Source organism: Balearica regulorum, chromosome 5, assembly GCF_011004875.1.
Source record: "Balearica regulorum gibbericeps isolate bBalReg1 chromosome 5, bBalReg1.pri, whole genome shotgun sequence".
Classification (NCBI taxonomy): domain Eukaryota; kingdom Metazoa; phylum Chordata; class Aves; order Gruiformes; family Gruidae; genus Balearica; species Balearica regulorum.
In genome coordinates this window covers 12,212,892-12,240,676 of record NC_046188.1, presented here as the reverse complement: position 1 = coordinate 12,240,676, position 27,785 = coordinate 12,212,892, and the positions used below count along the sequence as shown (strand labels likewise).

Genomic DNA, 27,785 nt, shown 5'->3' with positions numbered 1-27,785 from the left:
CTCCCCTCTGTTTGAGGCCACGGGGCCTCATATGTTTATCACAGAACAATTTTTCTGTGTGCTTAATGACTTTCTGGGGATGGTGCTATTGCTGCTTGGCCGTTTGGAGGGTTGCAGGGAGCGTGAGTGTGTTGGGGTCGATCACCCACCTTAGGGACTGGTGCTCACAACCGTCGCTGCTTTGTGCTCGGCACTGGGCTCCCTTTCCAGCTGCAAAGCGCTGGGGCTGAGGGCTCGCACTGGAGAAGTCCCTTGTGTTGCAGGCTCAACTATTTTAAGTGGTGAGAAGAGGCATAGTTGTAAAACAGGGAAATTCAGAGAGGTGCTGGATGTCCCTGACGGGCTTTAGGAGGAGGCTTTGCCGACTGGCCAAGGGAAACAGTGTTTCTGGCTTTGACACCAGTTTATAACTCCATGCTGGGAAGGTCGAGCACCCGCTGTGCGCCATTTCCCCCTGTGCGGTGGCGATGGTGCTCGCCCTCCCCAGGGGCACCACGGGCCACCAGCGCCAGGGGAGCAGACTGGGGAGCAGAAGGGTGGGCTGGCAGCAAGGAGTAAAACGTGCTGATCTCCATGTTAGAGCAGCCGCTTTCATTTCTGGGGACCGATTTCTGCTTCCTTTCATCTTTGTTTCTCTCTCCCTGTAACCACCTGATCCAAATCTGGCTCCCTTGCAGCCTTCCGTTGTGCCTGCCTGGTCCTGGGGCGCAGCCGCAACTTGGGGCAGCAGCAGCGACAAAAGCTGGGTCGGAGATAGTGTGCTCCGGCCCCGGGGAGGGACCTGCAGCAAGGGCTGGGTTATTCTGTCCGCTTGCTCCCAGCAGTATCGCTGCAGTGAGCAGCTGTCCCCAGTAACAGGTTTTGCTGGGATTCCTGTAATTTCCCTGCCCTGCCTACCCAAACGCTAGAGTGACGGGAGCGGGGACTGTCCCTCCGGGGACAGGATTTCACAGGCCCTTTGCTGAAGGCAGGGCAGATTGGGTATGGCAGACTGGGTATTTTAGACCTCTGCCTGCTTGTCAGATGAATCCTGGCTCACTTAAAATCAAACAAGTATCAGCTTTGGTGAGACTAGAGCTGTAGAGCAGCTGAAAGGAGCAGCACCCAAAAGCATGGCTGCAGGGTGCAAAAAGTAAAAATAGGGGTCTGGAACACCCCCTGAAACACTGGGTGTCAGGGGCCATGGCATCGCCCTCTGCACAGGGTCCCGTGAGCAGTTTCTCCCCTCCTGGCTGTGCTGTGGGATGCTGAGGCCACGGACAAGCATGCACCCTGCCCTCTGCACACTGCAGTCCTTTCTCCAAGCTGTTATTGCTGACTATTCACGATTTATATTTTTTCCCCCTCTATTAAAATACAGGACATCTCACTGCAGCCAGCATTCACCCCGAGAGTCCCTTGGGAGAGATTTGTGAGTGGTAATGAGAGCGCGGGAGCCTTTCACCTCGAGGACGTCTCTCAGCATCCAGCGCTCTGCGCAGAAAGTGCTGACTCTCTTTTGGCTGATGCCCAGGTCGAGAGCTTTTTCTCTTGGCAATTCGCAGGCTACGCTTGTGACACTGATGGGGACAGAGCTCCAGGCAGGGGCACCTCCATCTTCCTGCGCAGGGCATGGTGCATCACCCGGGGCTGTGCCGGGGCGTCCTGGGGGCAGGACCCCCCCGCTGCTCTTCTCACCCCTGCTCTGGCTGCAGAGGTGGGAAACGGCACCAACTGGGCTAAGGTTTTGGGAGACAGAGAGAAGACTTCCAAAGAGTGATGGGTCCCTGGTCCCCACTCCCCACCTTCGTCTGCCTGGTTGGAAGCTGGGAAGTGGTGGGAACCTGAAGGGTGGGATGGGGGTGGCCTGTTCCCCCTCCTGCACTCCCAAATCCTCACTGGTGTCAGGTCAGAGCTGCTTGTGGTTTGCGGCCCCTCCACTGATGTCCCTTCCAAGCACTTCTCCGTCTTCTCCTGGGCTCCTGTAAACTCTTAGATCTACAAAGCCTCTGCCCTCACCCTGCTTCTACCAGTATCAGCCAAAGGGTCCCTGCTGGAGGGGTGCTGAGCCCTCCAGCTCTCCCCATGCTGTGGACCTCTGTCACCATCCCCACGCTGTCCTCTTCCCAGGCTGTCGTTGCTCTCCTGTCCATTTCTGGTCCTAACGCACCCTTGTAAAGACACGAGCGTTGCTCCATGCTGGGGCAGAGGGGTGGCGGGGTCCTTCCTCCTCCTCCTGCAGCCACGTGCACCGGTGGCACTGCCAGCTGCCCCCTTCGACCCCCGGCAGCCCCAACAAACGCAGTGTGGGGCTGTGCTGGCGCTGCCGCGGCGTGCGCCGGGTAATGAGCAAATCAGCTGGTGGCCAAAGTACAATTACAAGTTGTTGCTGGGAGCTGCTCTCTTCCAAGTGAGCTAATTGAAAATACATTGAGACCATTATTAGTAATTACAAGGTAGCTGGCGTTCTGCAGGGGAGAGTGGCACGGGACGGGCATGCGGTGCATTCACGCTCGCCACCCTTTAGCAGGCCCCGGATGGGTGGAGGAGGCGTGGATGGCGAGGAACGGCAAGCAGAGATGGGGGACCACCGCTCTCGCCTCCCCAGCGGCTCTCCCAGGCTCCCCACGGATGCCAAGGAAGTGGGGAGATTGGGAAAGGAGCTGAGAGCTAACCATCTTCTGGGACTGAGCAAGGCTGGGGGAAACCTGCCTCCTGTACTGGTTTACTCCCTTCAGCGTCTTCTGGGCTGAGCCCATCACGTGCCTCTGAGGAGGGTCCAAGGTCCGGCGGGGCAGGGGCAGTGAAAGCGAGAGCTGGCAGCCTGCTGCAGAATGAAGTGCCTGTTCTTCCTCCTCGGTGTCCTGCAGCTCCTCGGTGAGTGTGCCCAGGGCCTGACCGCCATGGTGAGCAGGGGTGATCGCTGGATGACTTCCCCATTTCGGGTGTGCTTTTGGCAATCCTGTTTCGGGGCAGAGCTGCCGGCTCTGTCACTTAAGGCGTACGCGTAATGCCAACGGGAACAGGCATTTCCAACCGGACAGAGAGAAGGCAGGGGAATGAGGCTGGGATTACCGTATTGTGCCTGCTGCACCTCCGCAGTTCGGGTTTTCCTGCTCTTATTTGAAGCCAGCAGCTTTGCACTGCAGGACACGCTCTCTGTTGAATATGCATGTCACTTTGACGTTCAAGGACTGCGCTTCCCTGGAGACAAGGCTGATTAAATAGCACGCTGATATTTCCAGGGCTGTGGAGGGTGCAGGAATGCATCAGCGCAGCTGCATGGGGGAAAAGGCTTTGCACCGGGAGATTAACCTCCGTGGCTCCAGAGTCACAGGCCGGAGGAGATGCCGGTGCCGCTGCACCCAGGTCGGCGCACAGACCCATCTCCGCAGTGTGGTGTGGCACAAGCTCGCTTGACACAGCACCTCGCAGCCGTGGGAATGAGGCGTGTGTGCAATGGGGCCGGCTGAGCCTTTCTGCTGGAGATTTAACCTCTCCGTTCTCCGGCTTCCCAGGACGTGAGGGACACAAGTCAACCGCAGCAGGGACAGAACAATTTGCAGTTACCATCTGGGGGCATTTTCCTTTCTTAAGCTCTTTTGGAGTCCAAGCCAGCAAGGTGTTTGTTCCCACAACCATGCAAGCAGCTGCTTGGGTCCGGTTCTTATCACTTACAGGGTTTTTTTCCCCTTTTGGTAGGTTTTAAAGTAGATATGGGGCGGGGGGGGGGGGTGTTTGCTGTGCCTGAGGGCTCCTTCAGGCGGCTGAAAGCGGTGGCTGCTGCCCGGCATGGGGCTGGGGGAGCCCCTTTGTACCTTGCACCCATGCTCCAGCACCCGTTCCTACCTTAGGACTTTCCTTCTGGTTCAAAATACATTGTTCCCTCTTTGCCAGGAAGCAGCTACATACAGCCAGTGGTCTCAGCAGAGCCCCTGGCAGAGTCAGTGCAAATTACACTCCAAGGCGATCGTTTCATGCTGAGCAAGTCTCCGCAGAGCCTACAGAGCACAACTGGCCACATCCCTCCCCCTCATTCGGACTAGCAGGGTCCAGACTTTCTGCAGTGCACCTCCTTCCATCAGCTGCAGTCATTCAGACCCCTTCCCTCCCCAGGCCGGGCTGGGGGATCCCCCCTCCCCCCCCCCCGACCTCCAGTGCCCCAGTCCCGCTCCACTGGCCAGTCCTCTCCAACATTGGCTTTTGATGTATTTTGGTAGTTTTGTGGGGTTTTTTTCCCTAAAGAAAGGATGATCCATATTAAAAGCCAAGGGGTTTTTTTCTTTTTCTCTTTTTTTTTTTTTTTCTCTTTTCTGTCTCATAGCTCACTTGCCCGAAGCCATTTAGTTCAGGCTGCTGGAGATCCATCTCCAGCTGAACGCGTCTCTCCCAGCCAAGCCCGGGCAATGTCAGGCTGGAGGCGTGTGGCTCCGCCGCGCTGGTGCAAACAGAGCAGCTCGGAGTGGAAACTCACCTCTGCCATGGCCCGTCCCTGGCCAGGGGGCTCATCCCTGTGGGGACCCACGGGCAGGACCACCACCATCCCAGCAAGCCCCATTGGGAAGACCTGTATTTCCCAACCTGCCGGTGCCTCAGGCTGCAGGGCACCCTTTGAATCCTCCCCCTCCATCCCCAAATACATGAAACCAGCCCATCTTTTGTGCTCCAGGTCCCATAACAAATGCCCTTTCTCCTCTCACCCTGTCCCCGTGGTCCTGCCGGCTCTGCATGCCCACTCCGTACCTAGTGGACACACCAAGGTTGAGGGGTGTCTGCACATTTGATTACTCTGTCACAACAAAACCCACTGCAAGGAAGGCTTAGGTACCAGGTGTACATTATTCTTACCCATTGCCTGCAGGACTCGCCTGCCTTCTCTCTGCCTGCCAAGTATTTGTCCCTTACTCCTCTTCCTACCTGGGTGGATAAAAACCATCACCCAGCCAAAAAAAATCCCTTGTGCAGAGGGAGGGCTGTGACTGCTCAACTGGGAGCACATAGGGGCTGCTCTGGGGTGGAAAATCCCCCAATCTGGCCCAAAAAGGCCAAGCCACCCCAGAGGGGGCTCCCAGTGCCTCCCACCGACTGGGTTACACTGATTTCCCTGCTCCTCCCAGCTGCCGCCGCCGCCGTGTACAAGCAGTGGCTCCCCAACACCAATTTTGAAACCGCCTCCAACTGGGATAAAGGAAGAGTCCCCTGTGCCAGCGACATGGTTCGTTTTGAGAAGCACAAGGTATTGGACATTTTTATTTTATTTTTCTTTTATCTGTCTTTTTTTTTTGCAAAACGCCGCTAGGCATTGGAAAAGCCCTTTACCTGCTGGGGGAAAGCGTGCTTTTATTTTTGCTTTTCTTACAGGTCATCTCAGTCCTCGTCGGGTGGCCCCACGCGCTGACGGACATGGTAAGGCAACGTGTGGTGCCGCGGGGAGGGCAGGGCCAGCGCTGGAGGACTGCCAGCCGGGTGGCATCTCCCCCTCTCCCCTCTCCAGGGACTTTGACGTTTTGCTCCGTGATCCAGCCAGGGTGGGGGACAAGAGTCACAGCAGCCTGGGTTTCTCTGTACTGTGGAGCCAAAAAAGCCCATTTCTAGATTTTTATTTTTTTTTCATTAGGGGAGGTGGGGGAGAGCACCCCAAAACCCACTGTCATTTGGAAGAAATTAATTTTTCCTCCCCAAAGGAAGGAAAAAGGCCCCTCCATGGGATTGAGACCTCGGCAGTAGTTTACGCCAACCCACAGCATTGCCGATGCGGAGCAGGTTTTAGCCCCGGGCAAAGGCTAAGTGAAGCTGACATCAAAATATCTTGAAATGAAAACAAACCATTTTGGGAAATCCCAAAATGTTGCTGAAGAAATATTTTTCTGTGGCATTATTAGCCTGGCTGTGGCAGGACGGGCACGACATCCTACTGAAATGCATGTGTTGAGTGAGATAGGATTGGGGGGGTCTTGCCTCGGAGGGGTTTCTGAGGAACCCGGTGTCCACCCAGAAGAGGACCCCTGCCCGGAGCAGGCTGACGGGCAGCTGTGATAGTGTGAGGTCTTGATCCCCGCAGTTTGGAAGGTCAAATTTAACAGGGAGGAATTAAAGGGAAAAGGAAACCCACTGCCCCAACACACTGGCATGGGACAGGTCACCAGCGAGCCCCATCCCAGCGCTGGGATGGCACGAAATGGGCTGGATCCCATTTGCAAAACCTCCCCCCCTTGGACAGGATGAGCTTGTGGCCGAGTTTTCTCTCTCGATTTTAGGGCGGTTTTGTTCTTTTATTGGCCATTAAATCCGAACAAGCCCTTGAAATTTATGTGGTGTAATTTGTTCAGGCTGTCTACGCCACTAATAGTTTTGATGCTTTAATAACACCATGCGCCACATTTAATCCCTCTACAAATATTTGGAGGAGTTACTTTATTTATATGGCATTTTAAATATGAATTTTTGAAGGAAAGAATGTACTGGGGAAATACGTACAAATATAATGTAATAAATGATGTGGAATTTACCCAGAGAAGAAAAGAGCAAAATATCACTCCAGTAGATTTTATTTTACTTACAGATGAATGTATAATATTTCTCAAGTAGTTTCAGCAGAGGCCTGCAAAGTGCATAATTGCAAAGCAGCGTTATTCATTATGGCGTGAGCCTTTCACAACCAAACTAAAGAGCTGAGCTGGAGCAGCGCTGCGGCTGGCTGAAGGAGAGGGAGGTGCAGCACAACCTTTGCACAACTAATGACATCCATGGCCGCGCCGCCGTCCCGTCGTCTGCCGGCTGCTCGGGTAGACGTTTCCTATCGCGGCTGAGTGACGGGCTCAGGGTGCTGGAGTGGCCCCCAACTCATCCCGAGCAGAGGATCCAGCGGTCCTCACGGGAGCCCCCAGGGACCATCTGCTGCCCCAGGGTTTCTCCGGGATCCCACTGCTGGGGAGCGGCCGTGCAGGCTCCAGGGTTACAGTGAATATTGTAGTCCCACCACTGTGCAGGAGGAGAGGAGGGCTGGGGGAACCCAGAAATGAATAAATCATCGCGGCAGCACCAGCTGTGAGAGCACAGCACTGTTTCCCTCCGGCCAAGGGCTCACCCCACTGCTGCACCAAATTGCACCGCACCACCTGCGAGCAACCACGCTCTTACCAGGCTATAACCCGACGTGCAGTTCGTGCCTTCCTTCTGACACTTCACCACAAACTGTCCCAGCGAGTTTCCTAGCGTGGTGGCTAATATTTCTTTTTGATTTCAGCTCAGCCACTTCCCTCCTGGGTGCTGCCGTGCTCTGTTGTCACCAGGTGATAAGGGGACTGCCAAGATTAGGGATGAAAAAGGACTGAAACCCAGCACCTGAGCCGGTCTGCCGCTTGTGGGGATGGCGTGAAATTTGGCAACCAGCTGGTTAGGAAATGAATTGGTCGTGAGGCTTTTTGCAGAGAGGCTGGGCTGCACCTGTTCGGCTGCCGGTCGCGCTGCACCGGAGCATTAATCACTTAAATCAGCAGGAATATATTAAGCTTTAGAGTCGCCATGGAGATGCTATACAGCCTTTGGCCAAAAAAAAAAAAAAGTCAGTGTTGCTTGCTATAGTAGCACAGGAGGAAATTCATGGCTGGGGAAGGGGATGAGCTCTCATTGACTTTCATGAGGACGGTGGCTGCGGGGGGGAGGGCAGCTCAGTGCCGGCATCTTGCCGGCAGAGAGGCAGCATGATACCTCCTATCCCAACACACCAGCTGAGTGGAGCAAGACCTAGGGTGCCAGGAGTCCTCATGTACCACTGTCTGCCCCCCCTAGACAGTTATATTAAAGGAAACACTTCTGTACGGTGAGCCCTCCAGCTCCCCTCCCCATCCATCCCACATGGCGCCAGCAGGGTGCCGGGAGCTGCTTTCTCAGGAGGAGGCCGGGGCTGTTGGGACACACAGCCCACCTCCCTGCTTGGAGGAAACCCGTTTATCGCCCAGCACAGTGCTTATTTGGTCTGAAGTTTTGAGTGGGTCCCTAATTCAGCCACACGCTAAATCCAAATCCAGCTTAAGCATAGGTGACTTTGAAGCACAACCGTTGTGATTAGGCTGGATTTTCTATGGCATTTAGCTGCCTAAAGATGCAAATCAGCATTTAGCTGGCTTTCAGAGGCACCTGGGAGTAAATCTGCAAAAAATGATGGAGGTGCTCAGGGTGGCAGTGCCTGATGCAGGTGCTCTGGGGCAAGGCGAGCTTTGGCTTTGCTTGTCACCCTGCTGGGAGAGAAGGGCTCCTCCGAGGGGGCTGAACCCTCTGGCTATGGCTGCGCTTCCAAAGGGAGCCAGGCCAGGGCACGGCTGCGGCTGCGAGCCCAGCGTTTGCCCCGATAACACCAGCCCCGGTGCACTTTGTGCCCGAGCCAGCCAGCACCGCAGTGTGGGCCAGGGGGTGGATGATGCTGCCTGCTATTTTCGGGGCAGCAGGAGCTGGGTTTAGCCACGTGGGCAGAGCAGCCTCGCTCAACCCCTGTGGTGGCAGGGTCAGGGCACTGGCCGGGGTTATTCAGCAGCACCGATGACAGCTTTCCAGCTCTGCCCCATCACTGAGCCCTGCCAGAGTGGTGGCAGCTGCCTGTACCTCCTCCCTGCCCCCCCAGTGAGGGGCTGCAAAGGCTAGGCGAGGGTTTGGAGCGTGCAGGGCACTGGGTCTAACCAGGGACGCCTCACCCAGCCTTTTATTTTTAGCTGCCTAATTGCGACAGCAGAATGTACTCGGCTTTGCTGCAGGATGCTCCCGCTCAGTTCCTGGCAGAGATTGATCTCGAAATGCCAATTGCTCTCCAGGGGCGCCGGCTCTAATGAATTGCCACAGTTTGCGCTTGTCCTAGGCACCAGCGCTCCCTTCCCCCTGCTTCCCAAACAGCAGGGTAACGAGACACCCAGAAAAGAAATTATTTTTCCTTCTCCTGAGATGAAGGTAAAAAAATTTCACAGGAGTGTGTGTGTGTGCGCGTGTGTGTGCCAGCACATAATTACAAGCCTGAATCCTGCAGGCTTTTCTCCGGCAGCGTTCCTGCTGAAGGTTTGCCCTAAGAAAGGAGTGCGGTAAAAACAGCCTTTTGCAGTCGCCTCCCCGAGTTTATTTGTTTCTTGCATGCTACTTTCCAGCAGGAGGAGTTGTTAAAGCCTGTGATGAGCGGAGCAGCTTGCCGGCATCCTGGGCTGGAGCGGATGCTGGGGTAGGTCTGGCTGGGCGGCTGCTCCATGGACCGGCTGCTGTCCTTTGCTGCCGGGGATGGCTCCTCTGCCCACACCTCGAGCTGCTTTCCAGCTCTCTCTGTCTGTGGAGGGAAGTTCAGGAAAATGAGCTGAACTAACCTGAAGTAGATTTAGCAAATGGCTTTAAGCCTCTGTGTGCCTTCTGCATCCATAACTCAAGTGTCTTGCGCTGGTTTAATGCGCTCCCCAAGGGGCTCCCAAAACCCTCACATCTCCTCAGGACACCTGATTTCTGCACCCTGCTGGGACCTCTTTGCTGCGCATCTGGAGGCGTGTGCTGTGGGGCTGCACTCAAATTCATGGCCTTTTTGGGCCCATTGCTTTTTTTTTGTCCCCCCATGGTTTTTATTGGGGTCTGCGAGGTGGTTTGGCAGGGGCCATGCCGGCCCAGCTGTGCTCAGACCCCCCCGGCCCCAGTAGGTATTGGGAAAAACCCCACTAGTCCCACGTGTGGGCAGCAACGGGCAGGGGCTGCCTGCCTGCTGCCCCCGCTGCCTGCTACCATCTGTGAGCTGTCACTGCCCCGGCAATGCAGGACCGGGAGAGATGATACAGAAATCGTTTTCCTTGCATGTTAACGCCTGTGATGGATTACAGCACTCCGTGCTGGAGAAATACCCCCCACCCTGCATCTTACCCCAGGAATGTTTTTCGATGGGGTGCCACCAGCACCGGCCCCAAAGCTGCCTCCCGACTGGGTGCTGGGCGGGGGGACGGATGTACCTGGGAGCCATGCACAGCCCTGACAGCTATCCACCTGCTCACCGGTGCACCCATGGGTGCAGCGCTGTGGAGCCCAGCACTCCTGGGCAGTCTTAGTGTTGCAAGATGGGGATGGTGGCACCGTCTCACCCGAGGAAGGAATTCAAATGTGTTGATGCTGTGAATTACAACAAGGCTGAGGGCAGAGCCGGCTACAATCTCAAGCATCAGTCACTCGGGTTTAAAGCAGAAGTGCTGCATTTTTTCCTGAGCTGATGATGGTGGCACGCCAGTCACACTGCTGCTGTCAGTTATCTCAGCCTGATGCTCATGAACCAAGCAGAGCCAGGATGTGCCGGAGGCCAGTTCAAAGCCACCTGCCTCAAAAGCCACCTCTAAGGCCTTTGCTATTTTTCTCCTTTTGCGTTTTGGAGGTTAGTTTCATTTTCACTTATGCGTTAGGGCAGCAGGGTTTCTTCTCAGTGGTGCAACGCTGGGGTTGCAGATGTGGTGACTGGACTGAGAGCCACGTGAGGTCTTTCCTCTTTATTTTGCTGACTTTCATGAGAAAAATGATAACTCTGTTTCAGTTGTCATTACACTTGATAACCATGACTGAGGAGATAGATAAGTCATTTACCAGTATCAGGGATGGGAAATGACTAATGGGACACTAAGCTAGCTGTATTAATGGCCCTGGAGTACAGGTTGGCAGGAGCAAGGGAAAGCAAATGAAACTGCCAGCTTTTTGGCTCCGGTCCTTTGGTACATGTCATTGCTCAGTTCAAAATGTACTTGGAAAGTGGCCCAGCCTATATGCAATTTCTATACTAAACTCCCAAATGCAGAAAGCCACTGCCCAACCGGAGTCTCCATTTGTCCTCTGCAGAGAGCTGAGATGCTTAACCTATGTTAGGAAAAAAGAAAGGGCAAATTATTTACAAACTAAGATCCACTGGATGGCAGAGCCACTTCTGAAATGCTGCCCAGTGGTGTGCATCTCAGGGAGGGCTGGTGGTGGAGGGGCAACACGATCGCCTCGGTGGACTAGGAGCTGTAGCTGCGGGGGGCAGCTGCAGAAATTCCTGCTACAAAGCAGAAGTACGGGGTTCTTCTTGCACTTCATGTTTGTGGAGATGAGGTGATTCCATCCCCTGGCTCGCATAATGTTGCATTGCATTTTAATTCCAGGACTGGTGCTAATAGCATTTGAACAGCCCCAGAGTGTGAAGGGGTCAGAAGCTGGGATGCTGTGTGTGCCGTGGGACTTTCATTTCCCTGCCACACTCATGTGGACAGTTTCTTTTGGGCTTGGAAAGTCCAGCCAGCCTGGGGTTTTGGCCTCGGTGGTGGAGGGGGATCTCCAATGGTAGCTGGAGAAGCTGCATCTTCTCTGGAGAGCCCAGAGGCCAGTGCCTCCAGAGCACTGCACGGGCGCTGCAGGTGTGGGGCAGGTTTAGCATGAGGCATTGTCTCCCACCTCTCCTCGTGGGCAGGATTGGTGCCGTGCACTGCTGACCCCGCGCCTGCTCTGCACCCCAACCAGACCCCGCTCACCTGGGCCCTCCCAGGCACAAGAGGATGCGACCTCAGATGGTCATCGGCCCATTTGTGTGTGCACGTGCATGCGTATCTCTAACCAAGCAAGCCCACTTCATCCCCGCTCTCGCCACACTGCGCTCAGCCACGCCATGTGAATCCTTGCCGGGTTTTCCTTGCTTTGCTTGTGCATGATGTGTGCACACAATGCTCTTGCATTGCTCCCTGGAGCATCGTGAGTGATGCAGCTTACAAATGTAGGCACATATTTGTCTAAGTGTTGTCTCTGTGGCTTTTTTCTCCCCCCTAGTTAATTTGTGAAGATCTGAACGAACAACCCCCTGGACAGGAAAGCTCATTGTGTCCTGTGTGGCCACCGCAGGGCATTTGGGAAGCTCAGACCCACAGCCATAGTCAAAGTGTTTGGTAACTACAGGGGAAAGTGCTGTCAGGCAGGCAGGGATGAGAGCAGGGACTTCCTAACCCGGTGGTCTTGGTCCAGCCACAACACTCACAAATGCCAACTTCTGCAGCCTGGGGAAGCAAGCAGAGGCCAGCCAGTCATGGCCCTGCTGTGCCACCCATCCCTGTTACCAGCAGCTGCTGTCTGTCCTCCACCCAAAGATCCCTGCAGAGTGCCCATAGGTGACTGCTGCGAAGAGCTGATACCCTGCCTTGTGAAATGATCCATTGCACCCCGTCCAAAACCCCACCCTGAGCAGCTCAGCTGGACCCCAAGCAGCCAGCTGGCCACCGTCTCTGCTTGGCCACATCATGCACAGGAGGCTGCAGGGTGGCAACCTGCAAACTGGGCAAGAGGCAGCGGTGAGGGGCTCCAGCCTGAAATGGTCCAGCTGGTCTGGGAGAAGGGACTTGGCCAGCAGTGCTGCTGGGACCTGCCCTGGGTGTAGGTGTTAGCTGACTGCTCCAAAGTGTCCTGCCACCCATAACTGCTTGGGCTCACAGGAAAACAAGCCAGGGCACTTCTGCAGTGAAGCACCTTGTGAAAGAAGCTGGTAGCATAGACCTTGCCCAGCTCAAAGCAGGCCAAGTCCTAAGCCTCAAAATGTCACTGGACACAGCTTTTATATCTGCAGCTAAAAGGCACGTTGCCATTCATATCCTGGCAGTCCTTTCAGCCTCTTTCAGTGCTTCAGTATTGGAACAATTGGCTTTACTCAAGAGTAATCGAAATTCAGCGAATATGATGGCATGGCTTGCGGGTAGGCATGACACATGCTGTGGTCTCACGAAGCAGTGCCCATAGACAAAGGTTTCTCCTGGCCAGTGGGCAAACTCCATACCCTTGGGGCAGACGTTGCCCAGACCTCAGCTATTCACCTCGTCATCCCCTCTTGTCCAGGCCAATGTATGACATTGCTGGGTCTGAAGCAGATGGTACACAGGAGCGCTGCAGGGTTCTTCTCGGAGGCAGCTGCCCTCTGCTCTCCGCCCTGGCTTCTCATGGCTCCTGAACCAAGAGGCAGACCTGTGCTATGGCCTTCAAAGCACCACACCACCAAGGCACTAAACTTCTAAACAGCTGCCCACAGCTTGGGATGAGGAGCTTTTTGCCATGTCCATTCCCCTCCTACCCCCCAGGTGGTCTCTGTGTGGGACAGAGCGTCCTCAGGCAAGAGGACAGAGAGCTATCACAGCCACCCACAGCAGTCATTCATAAGTCTTGCTTTCTCTAACCTACATACATATTTAAAGACCAATTAAGTAGATGAAACCTTAAAATCCCATCTAACATGCTTCTGCCTGCGCACAGGACCCAGTGCATCAGCATAACGCAGTCCTGGAGGGCTTCCAGCTGCTGTCTGGGGAGTGATGCTAAAACCCTGGATAGACCGAGTTAGAGGAGAAGGGAGCCTTGAACGTCACACACTCCTTGACATGTGAAAATACTGGGGGAAAACCTGACTTCCTCTCTGGCAATTTCTAAATGTAAAAGAAGATGAGCTGGGCTGAATAACCCATGTGCTGTGAACGAGCCGCCTGACTCAGTCATTTGCCAAGGCCTGTCCCGGAGTCAGCAGGGCTGGCTGGTGACCCGGGTGGCTGCAGCTCCTTGCCAAAAGGGCTCCCACGGCAGAGCTGTGCCTGTTGAGGTTTGTCGTTGTGCCCCCGAGCAGAAGCCTGGCCGGGATGAAGCCAGGGAAGCGTGGTGACCCTATCTGCTGGTGATGTCCAACCCAACAAGAAGAGGGTTTAGCTATGGCAAGCTGCACCAAAGGCCGCTGTGCGCTTTCCTTAGCTCGTGCAGAGCGTGAATCCAGCAGCTGACACCTCACCAAGCATTGCTTGGGTCCCTGAGTTATGTTTTGTGGAGCAAGCGCAGCCCCCTGAGGTGGGAACCCATTACGCGAGGGGACCTCAGGGCACTTGCAGAGTAAGGTTAGGTTTTTTTGTGGCATCCTGATGTAGAAAGCCATTCCTGAGCTGCTGGCAGTGTGTGCAAGAGGAGAAAGGAGCTGTCAAAAGACCTTATTTTGCTTTTTCTTTGTTCTTGCTTCCCTGAGCACTTCATGCTTTCTGTGTTACTGGAAGATAATGTCAAACTGCCTCTCCCCATCGCAGCATCCCCATCTGTAAAAACAGGAGCTGATACTTTCCCATTAACTCAGGGCACGGCGAGGGTAACTCCTAATGACTGTAAAGTGCCTCAGAGACAGCAAGCGTAATAGGCAGCCTAATAATTAGCACTGTTATTTGATTACAAGCCTGGGGACCGCACAGTAATACTCTGAATCCCTTCATCTAGTACCTGCCCCTGAACGGAGAATTCCTGCTGGCATCTGGTGCAGGATTTGCAGCTTTCGATGGCAGCTGGGATCCAGGCTGTGACTCAGGTACTTTGTGCCCAGACCAGTCATCCCATCAGCCCGTGATTAATCATGCAAATTCAGCCCAAACGCTTCTACAAAGGTCTTTGCTGTCCCACCTCAGAGCAAAGTGAATCACTCCTCTTTTAATACCTACCTTTTCTTTGATAAACTCCCTCACATCAGATCTCTTTTTTCCTGCTAGATCACCTGTCTTCTAAAAAAAGTAATTACAGTAGGGAAGCCTTTGAAGTGGTAGCAGAGAGGCAAATATTGTTTGTGTTTTACCCTGCCTATTAAGCATGTAGCCACATCAAAGCCTTCATTTTCTTTGCCACGGTATTTCTAAAGAAAACTGGTTAGGCATTGCACACCGGTGAGCTGAGCCGCAGCCATCGCAGCAAGCTGGCCTTTGGCCCGATGCACACAGGCATCTCGGCGCGGGCGCATCCTTTCCTTCCCTCTTAGCCTCCAGCCCAGGTTTGCCGTGACTGAGACAGCAGGTTTGTTTCATCGGTGCCTGTTATCATTCTGAAAGCTGTTTGCCAGGGAGATGTATTTTGGGTATTTAATAGCTACCTAATGTTTTCAGTGGCGACTAACTTTTTAGTTCGGCCGCAGGAAAGGAAGAGTCCAAGCAGAGCGCCTGTGCCTGTGCTCCAACTGAGGAAAAAAAGAGAAAAAAGAGAGAAAAAGCCCAAATGGGTCTGCCCAGAGAAAGGACTGTAGCATCAGGCTGTCAGGAGCCACTCTGAAATCTTCATCCCTATCATTTTTCTGCTTTGGGGCTGTTTACCCCTCATCAGGGATGCTCTGGCAGCTGCACTTTGCGCTGGGCTTTTCCTGCTGACCATGTGCTGCTCTCCTGAAATCAAGAGGTGTTTCTGGGACAACTTTCACAGATGGATTTTTTTAAAGCATGATTTTAAAACGAATGCAAATAATGCAGTCAACAAATGCCTGCATGCTAGCTGAATCGGTAAAGATTCAGCTGTTGGGGAAGGGTGAGAAGGAAGCAGGACACTGTGACCAGCAGGCAAATGGTTAATGGTTAAATAATTAATGTTTAAATGGGGCACTGGTTTTGGGGATACCCGCTGCAGGGAACAGGGCTGGTCACATTTCTGCAGGCCTGCCAGACTGCTTGGAAACCGGGACATGAATTATCATCCCCATTTTTATCCGGTTTAGCTGTTATTCAGCATTTGGGCGGCCGTTTTCCTCCCTAACCATAAGAAGGGTGAACCTTAAAGAACAGGGGAAAAAATGGGGGAGGCCTGCAGCCAGAAGTGGGGTCCGGCCTGAGCTGCTGAGACCCCAGCCCTGAGCGCTGGAAAGCTTTGCCGAGCTCCAGGAGGTGCCTGCGGTGGGTGGGTGATGCCAGGGCCAGCCCTTCGCTCCCTGCCCGCAGGCTGAGCTCCTCTGCCTTGAGCCAAACAGAGCCTGGTGTTACCAACCCAGATGCATCCCCTGGGGCTCTGGATGTGGGTCCAGGTCATGCTCAGCCTTTCCCGTTGCTTTTCCAGGTGCAACAGTGAGGTTCGCCGATGCCGAGCACCACGCGTGGTTTGACCCCACGCTGTGGCAAGCTGTGTCCCCTGACGGGGAGCTCGAGCCAAGCGGGCACATCTTTTCTGTGGATGAGGAACGCGTCCCGTGCCGCTATGATGATGTTATTTTCCAGTCCGAAACCTCCTTCCGGGTAAACGTCGACTCATCTCGGCGAGTGATTCAGCTCCGCAGCATCTCTCTCATGGGCCAGGTAACATGGGGATGATGAGAAACCAGCTCAACGCCTCCTCGCCATGGCCCCAGAGTAGGTCAGGAGAGGAAGGACCAGCCAGGGATGGAGGAGCGGTGCTGCGCAGGGAGATGGGGCACTCCCATGGTGCTGCAGCTTCATGGGCTGCTGCTGCTGTGGACGGTCTCAGTGATTTTTTTTTCCTCTACTGATTTGTTATCGCTTCCCTCCCTGCGGTGTGGGAGCACAGGCCATCTCGCTATTCACATTTAAAAAAAATGGCCAGTGTGCCTGGGTCAAACCACCAGCAAATGGCATCTCCTCTGGCACCCAGGGGCTGCCCCCTTCCCAGGCATGTGTCCACAACCAGGCTGCTCAGGGACCTTCTGGGGACACCTCCCTCCTGTCCCCAGCCTCACATGGCCAGTGGCCCAGTGATCGTCTCCCAGCTTTGCTTCGGTACTGCTCTTTAATTGATTGAGGGATAATTATAGAAACACTGGCAGCCTGCTGTGCTTCAGCCCGGGAATCAGGTGCACAATAAGCCCCGTCCCTTGCCGGTCAGAGGAGTGAAAGATCACAGGCGCTGCAGCAGTAAACACAGGCTCCTTCCAGGAGTGGGAGATGCGGCAGACATTTCATAAGTTATTTATTATTTCTGCTGCTGCACTGCCTGGCATCTGCCATTTCAGGGCCAGGCATTAGGTAACCGGTTTTTGAGTAATAATCTCGGTCGGTGTCCAGGCAGGTGCAGGCAGGTCTGGACAAGGCAGGACGGTGATGGAACTCACCTCGGGCACACGTAGCCCCAGGGATGCAGAGGTGGGAGGCCCTGGATGCTCGGAGTGATGCTGGTCCCGCTGATGCCTGGGGATCACCCCATGGCACATCACTCCCCCTGCCAAATCCAGCCACCTAGGGACTGCAGCTGGCCATGCCCTGGCATGAAGGCTGCTGCTGAGTGATGAGATGGAAAGAAAAAGTGCTTTGTATTTTTGTGATTATAGCATATTTCCTAAAAACTGACTGGTTACTTTGTCCCTTTAAAGCCTGCCCGCTCCTTGCTCTGTGTGGGGTATTTGCACCCCAGGGCCTGACAAATCCTCCTGCTGTACCAGGGCATGGAGCAGCCTCCCATGGAAGGCAGTGGGTGAGGGACCTACCATTGGCTTGGTAGGACAAGGCTGGTCAGTCCAGCTCAGCTTTTGCTAATGCCAAGCCCACTGAAACACTTCCCAGATTGAAGGAAAACACCTCAGATCCAGCCCCTTTCTCCCAGTAATTAAATACTGATAAATTGAATTCTTTGGGCCAGCAGAAAGTGCAAAAACAAGAAGAAAGAAAAAAAAAAAGCCCAGGCATCTCGTGATTTATTTGTGGTCCTTTTTGTTTGTTTGTTTTAAATTAGAAAGCGTTTTCCTGTTGGCCCCACAGAAACGCCTGAATGGGTGTAGCGGTCAGATTTTCCTGCTGCACTCACCACCTGCGGAGGGTTGCCCCAAGCTGGCTGTCAGACATGGCACTGGGCACCCAGGGACACGGCCGGGGGGCTGGGGACAGCGCTGGGACCTGGCTAGGGATGCTCACCAGCTTGTGCTGCTCTTCCCTGCTCAGGAGCTCAGCAGCCCCGAGGCCTGGGCAGCGTACCTGCGGGGTCCCTCCGCCCCACTGCAGTTTCACGGCAATGGCACTCTGCAGGTGACAGGCACTGGCTGTCCCGACAAGTCTGGCTGTGCCTGCGGGAACGCCCTGGTGAGTCCTCCCGTTGCAATTTAGGGTGGTGCCATGGCAATTTGTGGGGTGCGGGACTGACGCTGCCCTGCTCTCCTTTAGGATGGCCGACGCATCTGCGCAGCCCTGCTCGGGGCGTCGGAGGGGCAGTGCCCAGCGCCAGCATGCCGGAGCCCTTTGCAGCCCCTTGGCCACTGCTGCGGGGTCTGCGGTGAGTGGGGGCTACAGCCCTATTCCTCCTCCCCGCTGCGCCGGCTCCACGGGGGAAAGCTGGGTGCGGGGAATGCTGCTGGTCGTGGGCTGAAGTTTTGCTGTATCACTGCTCCCACGGGTCCCTTCCGCAGGTCCCATCCGCTTCCCACATGCCACCCTCCCAGGGCATCTCCCTCTGAAGCATCAGCCTGGCTTTTGGGAGTCTGTTCTGAGTTGCAGCCCTTTGTCCCTGCCTCTGGTTTATCCTGTCAGGATGTCACAGCTCGTCAAGCTAATAGGGTTCTGCTGAGTTTATGCAGCGGAAAACACTCAGAGGAAATGCACCTTTTTCACCATAATGTCAGCTTTCCAACAGCAAGTTCGTTTCATTTCATTTAAAATAAAAACATGCAGATTGACAGCGTTCCCTCTGCAATGGGCACTTCTCCATTAATTCACCTGGAAGGCTGCAAGGGGAATTTTTTTATACACAATTGTATGTAGATGTTTGGTATGTCGTATTTGGCATATTATACCAAATTCATTAAAAAGGCACTATATGTTTCTCCGACGTGATCCTAAAAGTGGAGCCTCTTAAAGCCTTTAGGAGAACTTCATATTTCAACAAATGCTTACTTGCATTTTTCCCAAGGAAAATATTTGACTCGATGACTGCAGTGCAGCCGTACAGGGAGCGCAGGTGTCCTCTCCTCTCTGCCTTCCCTCCAAAGCCAAGGTAGTGTTGCTGAATTGCAGCCTTGTGGCCTCGAAACCCAGGTACACGCAGAGCTTCCTGGGGTGGGGTGGTACGCAAGAGAAAGCTTTCCAGGGGAAACTTCTCTTCAGAATATGGTGGAACCCAAAAGTCTCTCACCAAAACCAGGAGATAAAAAGACCAGGGAGGGAGGGAGAGGTTTTTTGGGACAGCACTGCTCAGGCAGGGCTGTGAAGCCACCTCTCCTGAGCCCAGCCAGACCAGTTGCACAGAGGTATCGGAGGATCCCCAGTGCCTTTCGTGCCAGTTGGAGCCGTGCCGCTGTGGCAGCTCTCTGCCCGGGCTTGGTGACAAAGTCATGTCTGTCTGGTTTTGTGCTGCAGGAGCCACCATTAACCTGGATTTTACTCCCGATTTTGACCTGCGGAAGTACCGGGACAGACTGGTCCAAGCCTTGCTGAGCCAGGTACATCAGCTCACCAGATCAGTAGGGGCTAACGAAACCGCAAGCCACCGGTCACATCTGCTGGTGACTCAATGCTGGTGGGGCTGTCTGAGGGGGCATGCAGTCCCAGCAATGCAGGGGTTCAACCTCTCTCCCCACCACCCCACAGGGCTCCACCCCCAAATTTGGCCTCTTGGATGTGCCAACTTGCCATGGTGCAGCTTCCCTTGCTCCCCATCACAGCCATGCTGCCCCTCTCAACGTGGGGCAGAAACGGCTGCTGGCGTGCACATGGGGAAGGGTGCAGGAGGGCTTGTTGGAAACTCTGGGAGGTCAATCTGGAGGTAACGTCGAGAGAACATAGGAGGTCAGCCCCTGCAGCTGGGATCCTGCAAACCTGCTGCAGCACATCCCTCAGGCTCTGGGAGATCACTCCCAATGCTGGGCTGCTTTTTATTCCCAGTAGGCAAGCACTGGGTGGGTTACCAGCACTGGTCAGCACTCAGATGCATGCTCTACAAGGCATCACTCCGTGCTGCTGCTTGTCAGACACAGTGTGACATCCCTCCTCCTGGCTGGGAGCTGCCGGGGTGGGAGGCATGCTCTGGCATTACACCGGGAGGATCGATATCAGAGTATTGCTCTATTGATCCCGAGCTGAAAGCCTGCTGCCTGCCCTCCTTACAGCTGTGCACATCTTAATACAGCCTTTAATGGGGGTGTGCTACACGAAATTGCTTTCCCGGCACGCTTGCCTCTGCATGGAGATCGAGGGGATGCTGTGTGCTGGTCACAGCTTGGAAGGGAGCTATGAACCTCTCATTTGGGAAACCCAATGGCACTGTGGTAACAGGGATGGCAGCTCTGTGATGGGGCTTTCATGAAGATTAATAGGTGGGGCTTGCTGGTACATCCATTGTGGCTGTCTATAGACGTGACTAATTTCTGCCTACTGCTCTCATGGGCTTTATGTGTTGCCTTGTGTTTTGAAAAGCCCAAGTATGCCGGCGTGCAGATGGCCATATCCAAGGTGCACAAAGCACAGACCTTCCTGGGAGTCATACCCCGAAGCTCCACTCCTCTCATCCAAATCGTGCTGATCGATGATGGAGTGGGAGTGCAGACTGGCACCACTGCAGAGCAGCTGGCCGCAGACATCATGGAGGACATAGCACAGCACGGTAATGCCTCCATCCTCCTCGGCAGGTCCCCCACGGGTGCACCTGAAGGCATGGCTGTCCAGAGCTCCTTGTCCCCTGCCAGCAGCCCCCATGGCAGCCCCGTGTCTCTGCTCTTTCACCAGCAGCTTGCTGTGATGGGAATCACATGGGAATCAAGTGGCAGCTTGGTTGAAGCTCCCTGAGTTGAAAACTGCTAAAAGGTCCTTGTCCTTGTCGGTTTTGTCCTCACCACTATTTTTTCCTGCCCTTTCCCAGGTGAAGCACTTGGCATTTCAAGAGGCAAATTGGAGGTGGCCACTGGCAGCACTTTCAGTGGGCAAGCGGGGAGCCACCCATTGAACAGGATCACAGCGGGGACCGTCTTGGGGCTACTCTTCGGTCTCCTGTTGCTTGGAGGGATGCTCTTTCTATACAGAAAGGGAAAGCTAAGGTAGGGATGAGGCTTCTGCTGGCAGCGTATTGCCAGGCTTCTTCTGCCTGGGGGCAGCTATCATCCCAAGGCTGTCACTCCAGCCAGCCTGGTGGCACAGAGGCATGCAGGACTGCCCACAGCTCCCATGGTGGTGGGCATGGCCAGGTGGTCTGCTATACCCAACATTACTAGTTCATAGCATCACAGAATTGTTTGGGTTGGAAGGGACCTTAAAGATCATCTAGTTCCAACCCCCCTGCCATGGGCAGGGACACCCTCCACTAGACCAGGTTGCCCAAAGCCCCATCCAACCTGGCCTTGAACACTTCCACGGAGGGGGCATCCACAACATCCACAACACATCTGTTCCAGCATCTCACCACCCTTGTACTAAAGAATTTCTTCCTTATATCTAATCTAAATCTACCATGTTTTAGTTTAAAACCATTGCCCTTGTTGTCCCTCACAGTTAATTGGAGGCGGGGTGGCTGAAAGGCACTTCTGTACGCTTGGACTGGTACTTGGCTGGGAGGACTTGCTTCTTGGTGCCATGTGGCACCGTGTGCTCTGGCGGGAGTGGGGCTGCTGTGGCTCAGTTGGAGCTCTGCACAGCGTGGTCGTGCTGCCTGGGGACATCTCCTGTTCCTCGTAACTGTTAGTTTGTAGTCCTGCTTGGGGGTGGAGGACTGAAACTGCCAGCTGCTAAATAGAAATGCATAAAAATAATTCAAAGCACTTGTCCCACAGCTTTGTTGCCATGAAAGGCAGTGACAGCATCCAGAGGCAAACGCAGCTTCTGGTGCTTCAGTTGCTCACACTGTGTGGAGAGCGGTGTGCAGGTCCCAGGGGAGGGATGGTGGGATGCCTGGCACCTGACTGCACCCAGCTGAGAGCCGGTCAGAAATGCCCCTTCTCCATCACCTTTTCTCCTCACATCTTGGAGACGGGCTCCAGCAGTGAACAGGGCATCCCAGCCGTGCCCACAGCAGGTGCTGAGGGCACCCACCTCTGCTCCTCACTCATGCGCCCACCTTCATGTGGAGGGTTTTGTAGGGTTTACTGGTGGATGTCTTTGTGCATGAGGCCATCCACTGAGCTGCTACAGGTCGTCTCACCTACCCAGCTGCGGGCAAGTGGGATGAACCCTATGCAGTGTATAACCAGGGGACAGGAATTGCTTAAATTTGCACATGCAAAGTGCACTGATGTCTGCCAGGGGATGCTGAGCTCCCCAGTGCTTGGCCTGGCCACGTCGCAGGCTCACAAGTCAGGTTGGTTCTTCCCTCCTGATTCCTCTACCGGGGTTTTCTCACCGCACAGCAGCGGCCGTGGCCAGGGATGCTTGCCCTGCTGCTTGGCACGTGCTGACATGACATTTCCCAGCAATAAACCTGCGCCTTCATTTAATTTCTAAATAAAACTCCCAGCCCCATAATTGCTCCTTGATGATTTATCTTCCACTGATACTTCTTTGGATGCCAGACAGACCTTTGAAACCGGCTCCGTCAGCAGCAGGAGGGAAGTTCGTGCAGCCACAGGAGACAGAGCTGAACCTGACCCCCAGGCCACGTCCCCAGCTGACCCACTCCTGCTGCGTGTCCCCGGGTGGCTCCAGAGCAGGTGCCTTTTCGGGCAGCGCTGCCGAGCATCACGGAGACATCTGACACCGGCAGGGATGCTGCAAATTAGGCAGGTGGCTCTGGGAGCCTGCGGAGTCTGCCTCCATGCAGCAGAGCCGTCCTGACCAGAAGCAAACCAGTGAATTCAGCTTGTTGCCAGCGCAAAGGGCCTGGTACAGCCTCCCTGCAGATAACGCAGCTCCTCCGATTGCCTGTGTACAGCCTACGCCAGGGCGATCACAGTGTTTAAGTATTGGTGGGCTCTCAGGACCTGTGGTGACGTGTGTGGACCCACTGCTGAGCCCACCCACACCAGGTGCCCGGTGCAGGGGGTGATACTCGGTGACTGGGACCCTTGGGATAGGAGTAATGAAGAAAATAATAAAAGTGGTGATGGTGATTAAGATGATAAAATGATAACATGATAAAAGTAATGATAAAAGTAATCAGCGCTTGTTGAGATTGCAGTGGGAACAGGTGTCAGCTCTGTGGCAAATCATTTTAGGCCACGGGGGGGGGGAGAGCGATGGCTCCGAAGCAAAGCCTGTGCTGGGGTTGTCTGCCTCTGACAAGCTCTTCCCTCCAGGATGCTGGTCCCAGCCCTCTGGGCTTAAATGGTTTCTGCTGGGCAGGGCAGCTTTTCCCTGGGAAAGGGTACGAATATTGCATTTCAAAGACAGCCTGAAACCTTGCCCCCATATTTTCTCACCCACCTCTTGAAGATGGCAGTGTTTTGGCTGGGGGAGCTGCTGGGATGGGTGGGACATGGGTGGGTGATGCCCAGGTCTCTCCCCAGGCTGCCTGCCCTGCATGTTCCCCGGTCCTGGGACAAAGTGGAGGAGCTGACGTCCCCTGAGGCAGCCACTGACAAAGGCTTCGACAACCCCATGTTTGACGTGGTGAGTCGCTGCTGCCCAGGGACACGGGGATGCTCGGGGCCATAGGCAGGAGGTGCACCTAAAGGCATGGCTGTCCACATCTTCCCTTCTCCATCTGTTGCTTTTCCCTCCCTCACTGCTGCAGGAGCCACCAAGCACTGATGCTGGAGAGGATGTGCCACAGGAGATGGCCTCCAAAGACCATGAAGTCTTCTACCTCAACCCTCTGTACGATGCAAGCGAGACGGAGACCTAATGGCGTGGTCTCATGCTGGGGGCAGCCGCCACCTCCCTGGGGACACGGCTGCGTTTCCAGCCCTCACAGCCCATCACATCGCTCCTGGTGGGATCTAAACCACAAGCAAGCAGATACCACTTGAATAAAAGTATCCATGCAGTGAAGGAAACCACAGCAAACCTTCTCCATAAGGGTTCAGCCACGCAGGCATGGCCTCCCTAGTGTTGCTTCTGGGTTTTAAACTGTATTTTGTCCTTTTTAGACAGTTCAACATTGAGATTTGGGTCTCAGGTGATACCTGGGGAAGTCAGGGTCTAAGTCAGCACCCTGGTCTTTAGCCAGCACCGTGCTGGATTTGCCCAGGGCATGCAGCAGGTTGAAGGACACATCTCTGGATGCACGATGGAAATTCAGTGCTTAAATTAATTTCAAAATGTGGCTCAGAGCCTCCAGGGCTTGGACCCATTGGTTGGGCTTAAAAGGAAATTATCTGGCTTTCCAGCAGCATGCTCAGTGCCGGGGGATCTCTGCATGGAGTCCCCTGTCCCTCATCTCTGGGACCTTGCTCCCGTCCCCGGGCGCTGGCGTGGGGCTCTCTCCTGAGCAAACATTTCCCTCCCCTTCCCCTCTGCTGAGCCGCCTGTGCTTGCTCCTTCCCCCCCCGTGCCCAGGCCCATGGTTGTCAGACCCTCTTGGACCTACCTGGGGATTTTTCATGTGAACCCCCATGGCGAGAGAGCGCATCTTCTCGTGGCACACGGGGCACCCCCCTGTGCCAGTGTCAGGGGTGCCCGGGCAGGGAAGCAGGCCGGGACCGATGGCTGGGGACAGTCGCTCAGGCCTGTCTCTAACGAGGGTCGGGGTAGCAGCAGCACTGAGGGGGCCTCGTTAGCAGCGATGTTTGCAACCTGGCGTGTGTCAAATACCTTCAGCTGCCTGCAATGTCAGGCAGTGCTTCATTACGGGAGCAGGTCTGATGGGTGAGGCTGAAATTATGGAGATGTATGCAAATTTATGCAAATTTACACTCTACTGGGTTTTCAGTAGGGCTTGTTGGCATATTCCATAAGGAAGCAGCTATTTTAAGTTTATTATATTTTGTTCTAGTCTCTGGAAGACATAATCCCTTCTCAAAGGCCTGGGAATTCATCATTAGGTACATCAGAGCCCTGACGAAGGGTGATGGGCAGCGCAGTGATGAGACCGGCCCTGCCGTCCCCGTGCCGGCAGAGGGACCTCCGGTAACAGGCAACGTGAACAGGCAGGACACAAAATGCAAGGCAGGCAGGGCACAAGGCCACCGCCAGGCCCTGGTTGCTGCTGTTGCTTCGCGAGCCAGGGCAGAGCCGGGGCTGAGAGGAGGAGTGGGGATCTCATCATGCACGTCTCTCCGGAGAGTGCCCCTCCGGCAGTACTGGGATGAAAAGCAACTTGTCCGGGCAAGAGGTTCAGCTGCGGCTGTCAGGCACTTAGTGCTGAATGAAATGGTCACCAGCTGGGTCAAAAATGCAGAGGAAGCCATTGGCTGCTGCAGGCAGGTTGGAAATACCCAAGTCCCACCATCCCGTGGTCCTGCAATGAGTGCATCTCCGCGGAAAGCAGTGGCCCAAGGACAGGTCCCCAAAACTTGCCCCACAGTGCACGGAGTCACCCCCATGATGTGAACCCGAGGGAGACTCCCCCACACCCCAAACCCTCATCTGGACATTACGAGGCTGGACGATACCCTGCAGCCGAGGGGCTAGTGCAGAGCTGGTGCAGCACGGTCAGCGTGTGCATCGCTTGCCGGCGAGGTGCCGCGATGTTACCATGGTGCCTGTGAGAGCAGCCGCAGCATCCGCCGGCTGAGTCTCGCTGCGGAGGGGAGGATTCGTATCCATACGGGTGTTACTTGCTGCTCTTTTCCCCTTTCAAATTGTAAGTGACTGAAGCTCCTCTAGCTTACAAGCCTTCAAATACATGTGATCTGGTTTTCTCTGGCCAAGGCTGATGCAGTGCTGCATGCTGGAGGCCGTTGCGCCAGGCAGCCCATCACCCCAGCTCTGCCCCGTGCAAGGAGAGGGCTCAGGGCCATCCTCCAAGGAGCCCCTCGCCACTCGCTCTGGAGTGAAATGCCTCCCTCTCTCTGCTGTTTTTGGGCCCCTCACTCTGACATCGCAAGGAGTCTCGATGGCTGCATCCCCGTGATGTGTGCTGAAGGTGAGCAGCAAGACCATCCCATGGCTGCGTGCTGGGGAAGGGAAAAGACAACCCAGCGGGAACAGGGACAATCGGGCAAGATGGTGGCAGGATGGTCTTTGAGGACATCAGCTCTCCATCCTGCCTGGGCACCTGGGGATTTCAGCGTGAGCCGTGGGCAGGCGCGTACCCGTGCTGTGGGATGGTCTCCGGGGACATGCAGCCGACTGCACAGCCGGCACAGAGGGAGGCAGGCCGCCCTGCAGCACGGATAACTGCCCGGTAACACCTCCGTATTGGGGCGTATGGATCTGCTGCTGGTGAGGCTTCATTTTTAAAATGCATTAGCAGCTCGAGGTCACTCACAATAGAGGCTTTAATTAAAGTAGAGATCAATTTTTGTCAGCACACTAGCAGAGCACATTCTGTACTTTTCCTTCAGGAGCCACGTTCACTCGGTCATATAGAAAGCGTAGCAGGGAGGGGGGAGCTCTGCAGAAAAACTGAAGCACCAGAGTCAGTTTGTGATGCCGGGGCCAACAGCTGCTGGAAAACCAGCTGTGTGATCACCACCCTGCGCACCGGTGCACACAGACAGCCCGTGGTGCAGGCAGGGCAACACGATGGGTTTCAGTACGTAAGGGTCTCTCCTGGGATCTTGTCTAAATAAGGAATTTAATTCGCAGACATCTTTGGTAAGCAGCGCATTAGACAGGCGGTTTATGTGGGCGAGGCTGTGCACGGCATGGCTGGGCACCTGATGGCTTTGTTTTGCTCTTGGTCCTGAGAGTCAAGGGTCCCCCGCTGTGACAGACTAATGCAAAATGCATTAGTGTTAATGGCAGGATCTCAGGAGTCATTGCTTCCTGGAGCCTTAAAAGAAAAAGCAACCTGCATGCTACCGAGGGACACCAACTCGTATCATTGTGCCGTCCCTCCATGCGTTACAGCTTCTCACAGAAGTTGTGCAAATCTGGATTCAGGCAGTGCAGCAGGCAGCAGTGCTCAAAATACTACCGAGCCTACAAACAGACTTGGCCCAATGCATTTTTTTTTTCTTTTTTTTTTTTTTTCAGCAGGAGGTAGCAGCAGTGAAAGGGAGGGGATTTGGCAAGAGCTGGCCAAGGCACTGCAGGATGGCAGCAAAGCAGTGGCCATCTCCATCAGCACGCAGGGCTCTGCACTGCTCTTCCTCATGGGATCGCAGAGCAGGGACTGCGTAAGAAACTGGAAAGCAGACGATGCTGCAAAAAATCTGAGGATTTTATCTATAAGAAAACAACCAGTAAAGCTGCACAAACCTGTGCAGTCAGGTGACAAAAAAATGCTGCAGCTTATTGGGGAGCAGGGAAAATATTTGCTGCAAGAAGGGGGAACCGGCTGATTCTTGAGTTCATGTTCCTCCTCTGGCTGGAGCGCAGCACTGCAGCTCTTGCTTGCTGAGCACGTCCTGCTGTCTTCTGCTCCTGTCCTCAGCTAACCCCACCAGCAACACTAGTCTGAGCATCATTCGCCACTGAGACACGCTCTGCTGATGTTTGGCTTTCCCTGGCATCCCACAAGAGGTGTGCAGCTGATGTCCGGTCTCATCATCACCCCACATCCCCAGAAACATGTTTAGGAGGGCTTTGCAAGGGAGCGCCGAGATCCTGCTGGCTCTTTCCAAGCACTGCGCCTTCCCTCCTGCCTCCCTGATGCGGTACCTGTGCCCATGGCACCCCTTCCCCTGAACCAGAGCCCCTCTGACCCCACGCTGCGGCACTGCCCTGCCAGCAGCGAGCCCAAGGTCGCGGGGCGGCAGCAGCTGCAGCTCTTGCCCCATGTGCTGCGATGAGCCCAAGGCTGCTGAGGAGGGATGTAAGGGAAAACAGAGAGGGGAGCCACATTTACAGGGGTGCAAGCAGATAGGAGAAGGCGGTCCAGACTTGCTGCCACCACAACGGAAGGCGAGGGCTGGGCAGGTGAACGGTACCTTCTGGTACGTCCTCCTCACCCCTGCCTGCTGGAGCTGCTTCGCAGAGCAGGCAGGGTGCAAACTGGAACACGAGATGCTCCAGTAGCTCGGCATGTGAGAAAGCCATCTCTTTTACCTTTTCCTTTTAAAATAGGCTAAACTCAGCAGCAACAGAAGATTGGGCATGATGTGACACGTTCCTTTGGCTGTT

At 54.8% G+C, this 27,785-nt stretch overlaps 1 protein-coding gene across 1 annotated transcript; it reads left to right on the top strand.

Annotated features, from left to right (window-relative positions):
* The first annotated feature begins 2,754 nt into the window (after window positions 1–2,754).
* On the top strand, window positions 2,755–23,649 carry AMN (amnion associated transmembrane protein). The gene is made up of 12 exons (XM_010311353.2): window positions 2,755–2,856; window positions 5,097–5,215; window positions 5,341–5,385; window positions 14,230–14,317; window positions 15,817–16,052; window positions 17,646–17,783; window positions 17,865–17,973; window positions 19,053–19,135; window positions 20,109–20,295; window positions 20,551–20,725; window positions 23,123–23,225; window positions 23,350–23,649. Exons 1-12 carry the CDS (start codon window positions 2,814–2,816, stop codon window positions 23,458–23,460), a joined length of 1,437 nt encoding a protein of 478 aa, XP_010309655.2. The 5' UTR covers window positions 2,755–2,813; the 3' UTR covers window positions 23,461–23,649.
* The last annotated feature ends 4,136 nt before the right edge of the window (window positions 23,650–27,785 follow it).

Coding starts and splice junctions, on each gene's coding strand:
- AMN (XM_010311353.2), top strand. CDS start 2,814: ATGAAGTGCCTGTTCTTCCTCCTCGGTGTCCTGCAGCTCCTCG. Junction 2,857..5,096: donor CGGTGTCCTGCAGCTCCTCG/GTGAGTGTGCCC, acceptor TGCTCCTCCCAG/CTGCCGCCGCCGCCGTGTAC. Junction 23,226..23,349: donor ACAACCCCATGTTTGACGTG/GTGAGTCGCTGC, acceptor TCACTGCTGCAG/GAGCCACCAAGCACTGATGC.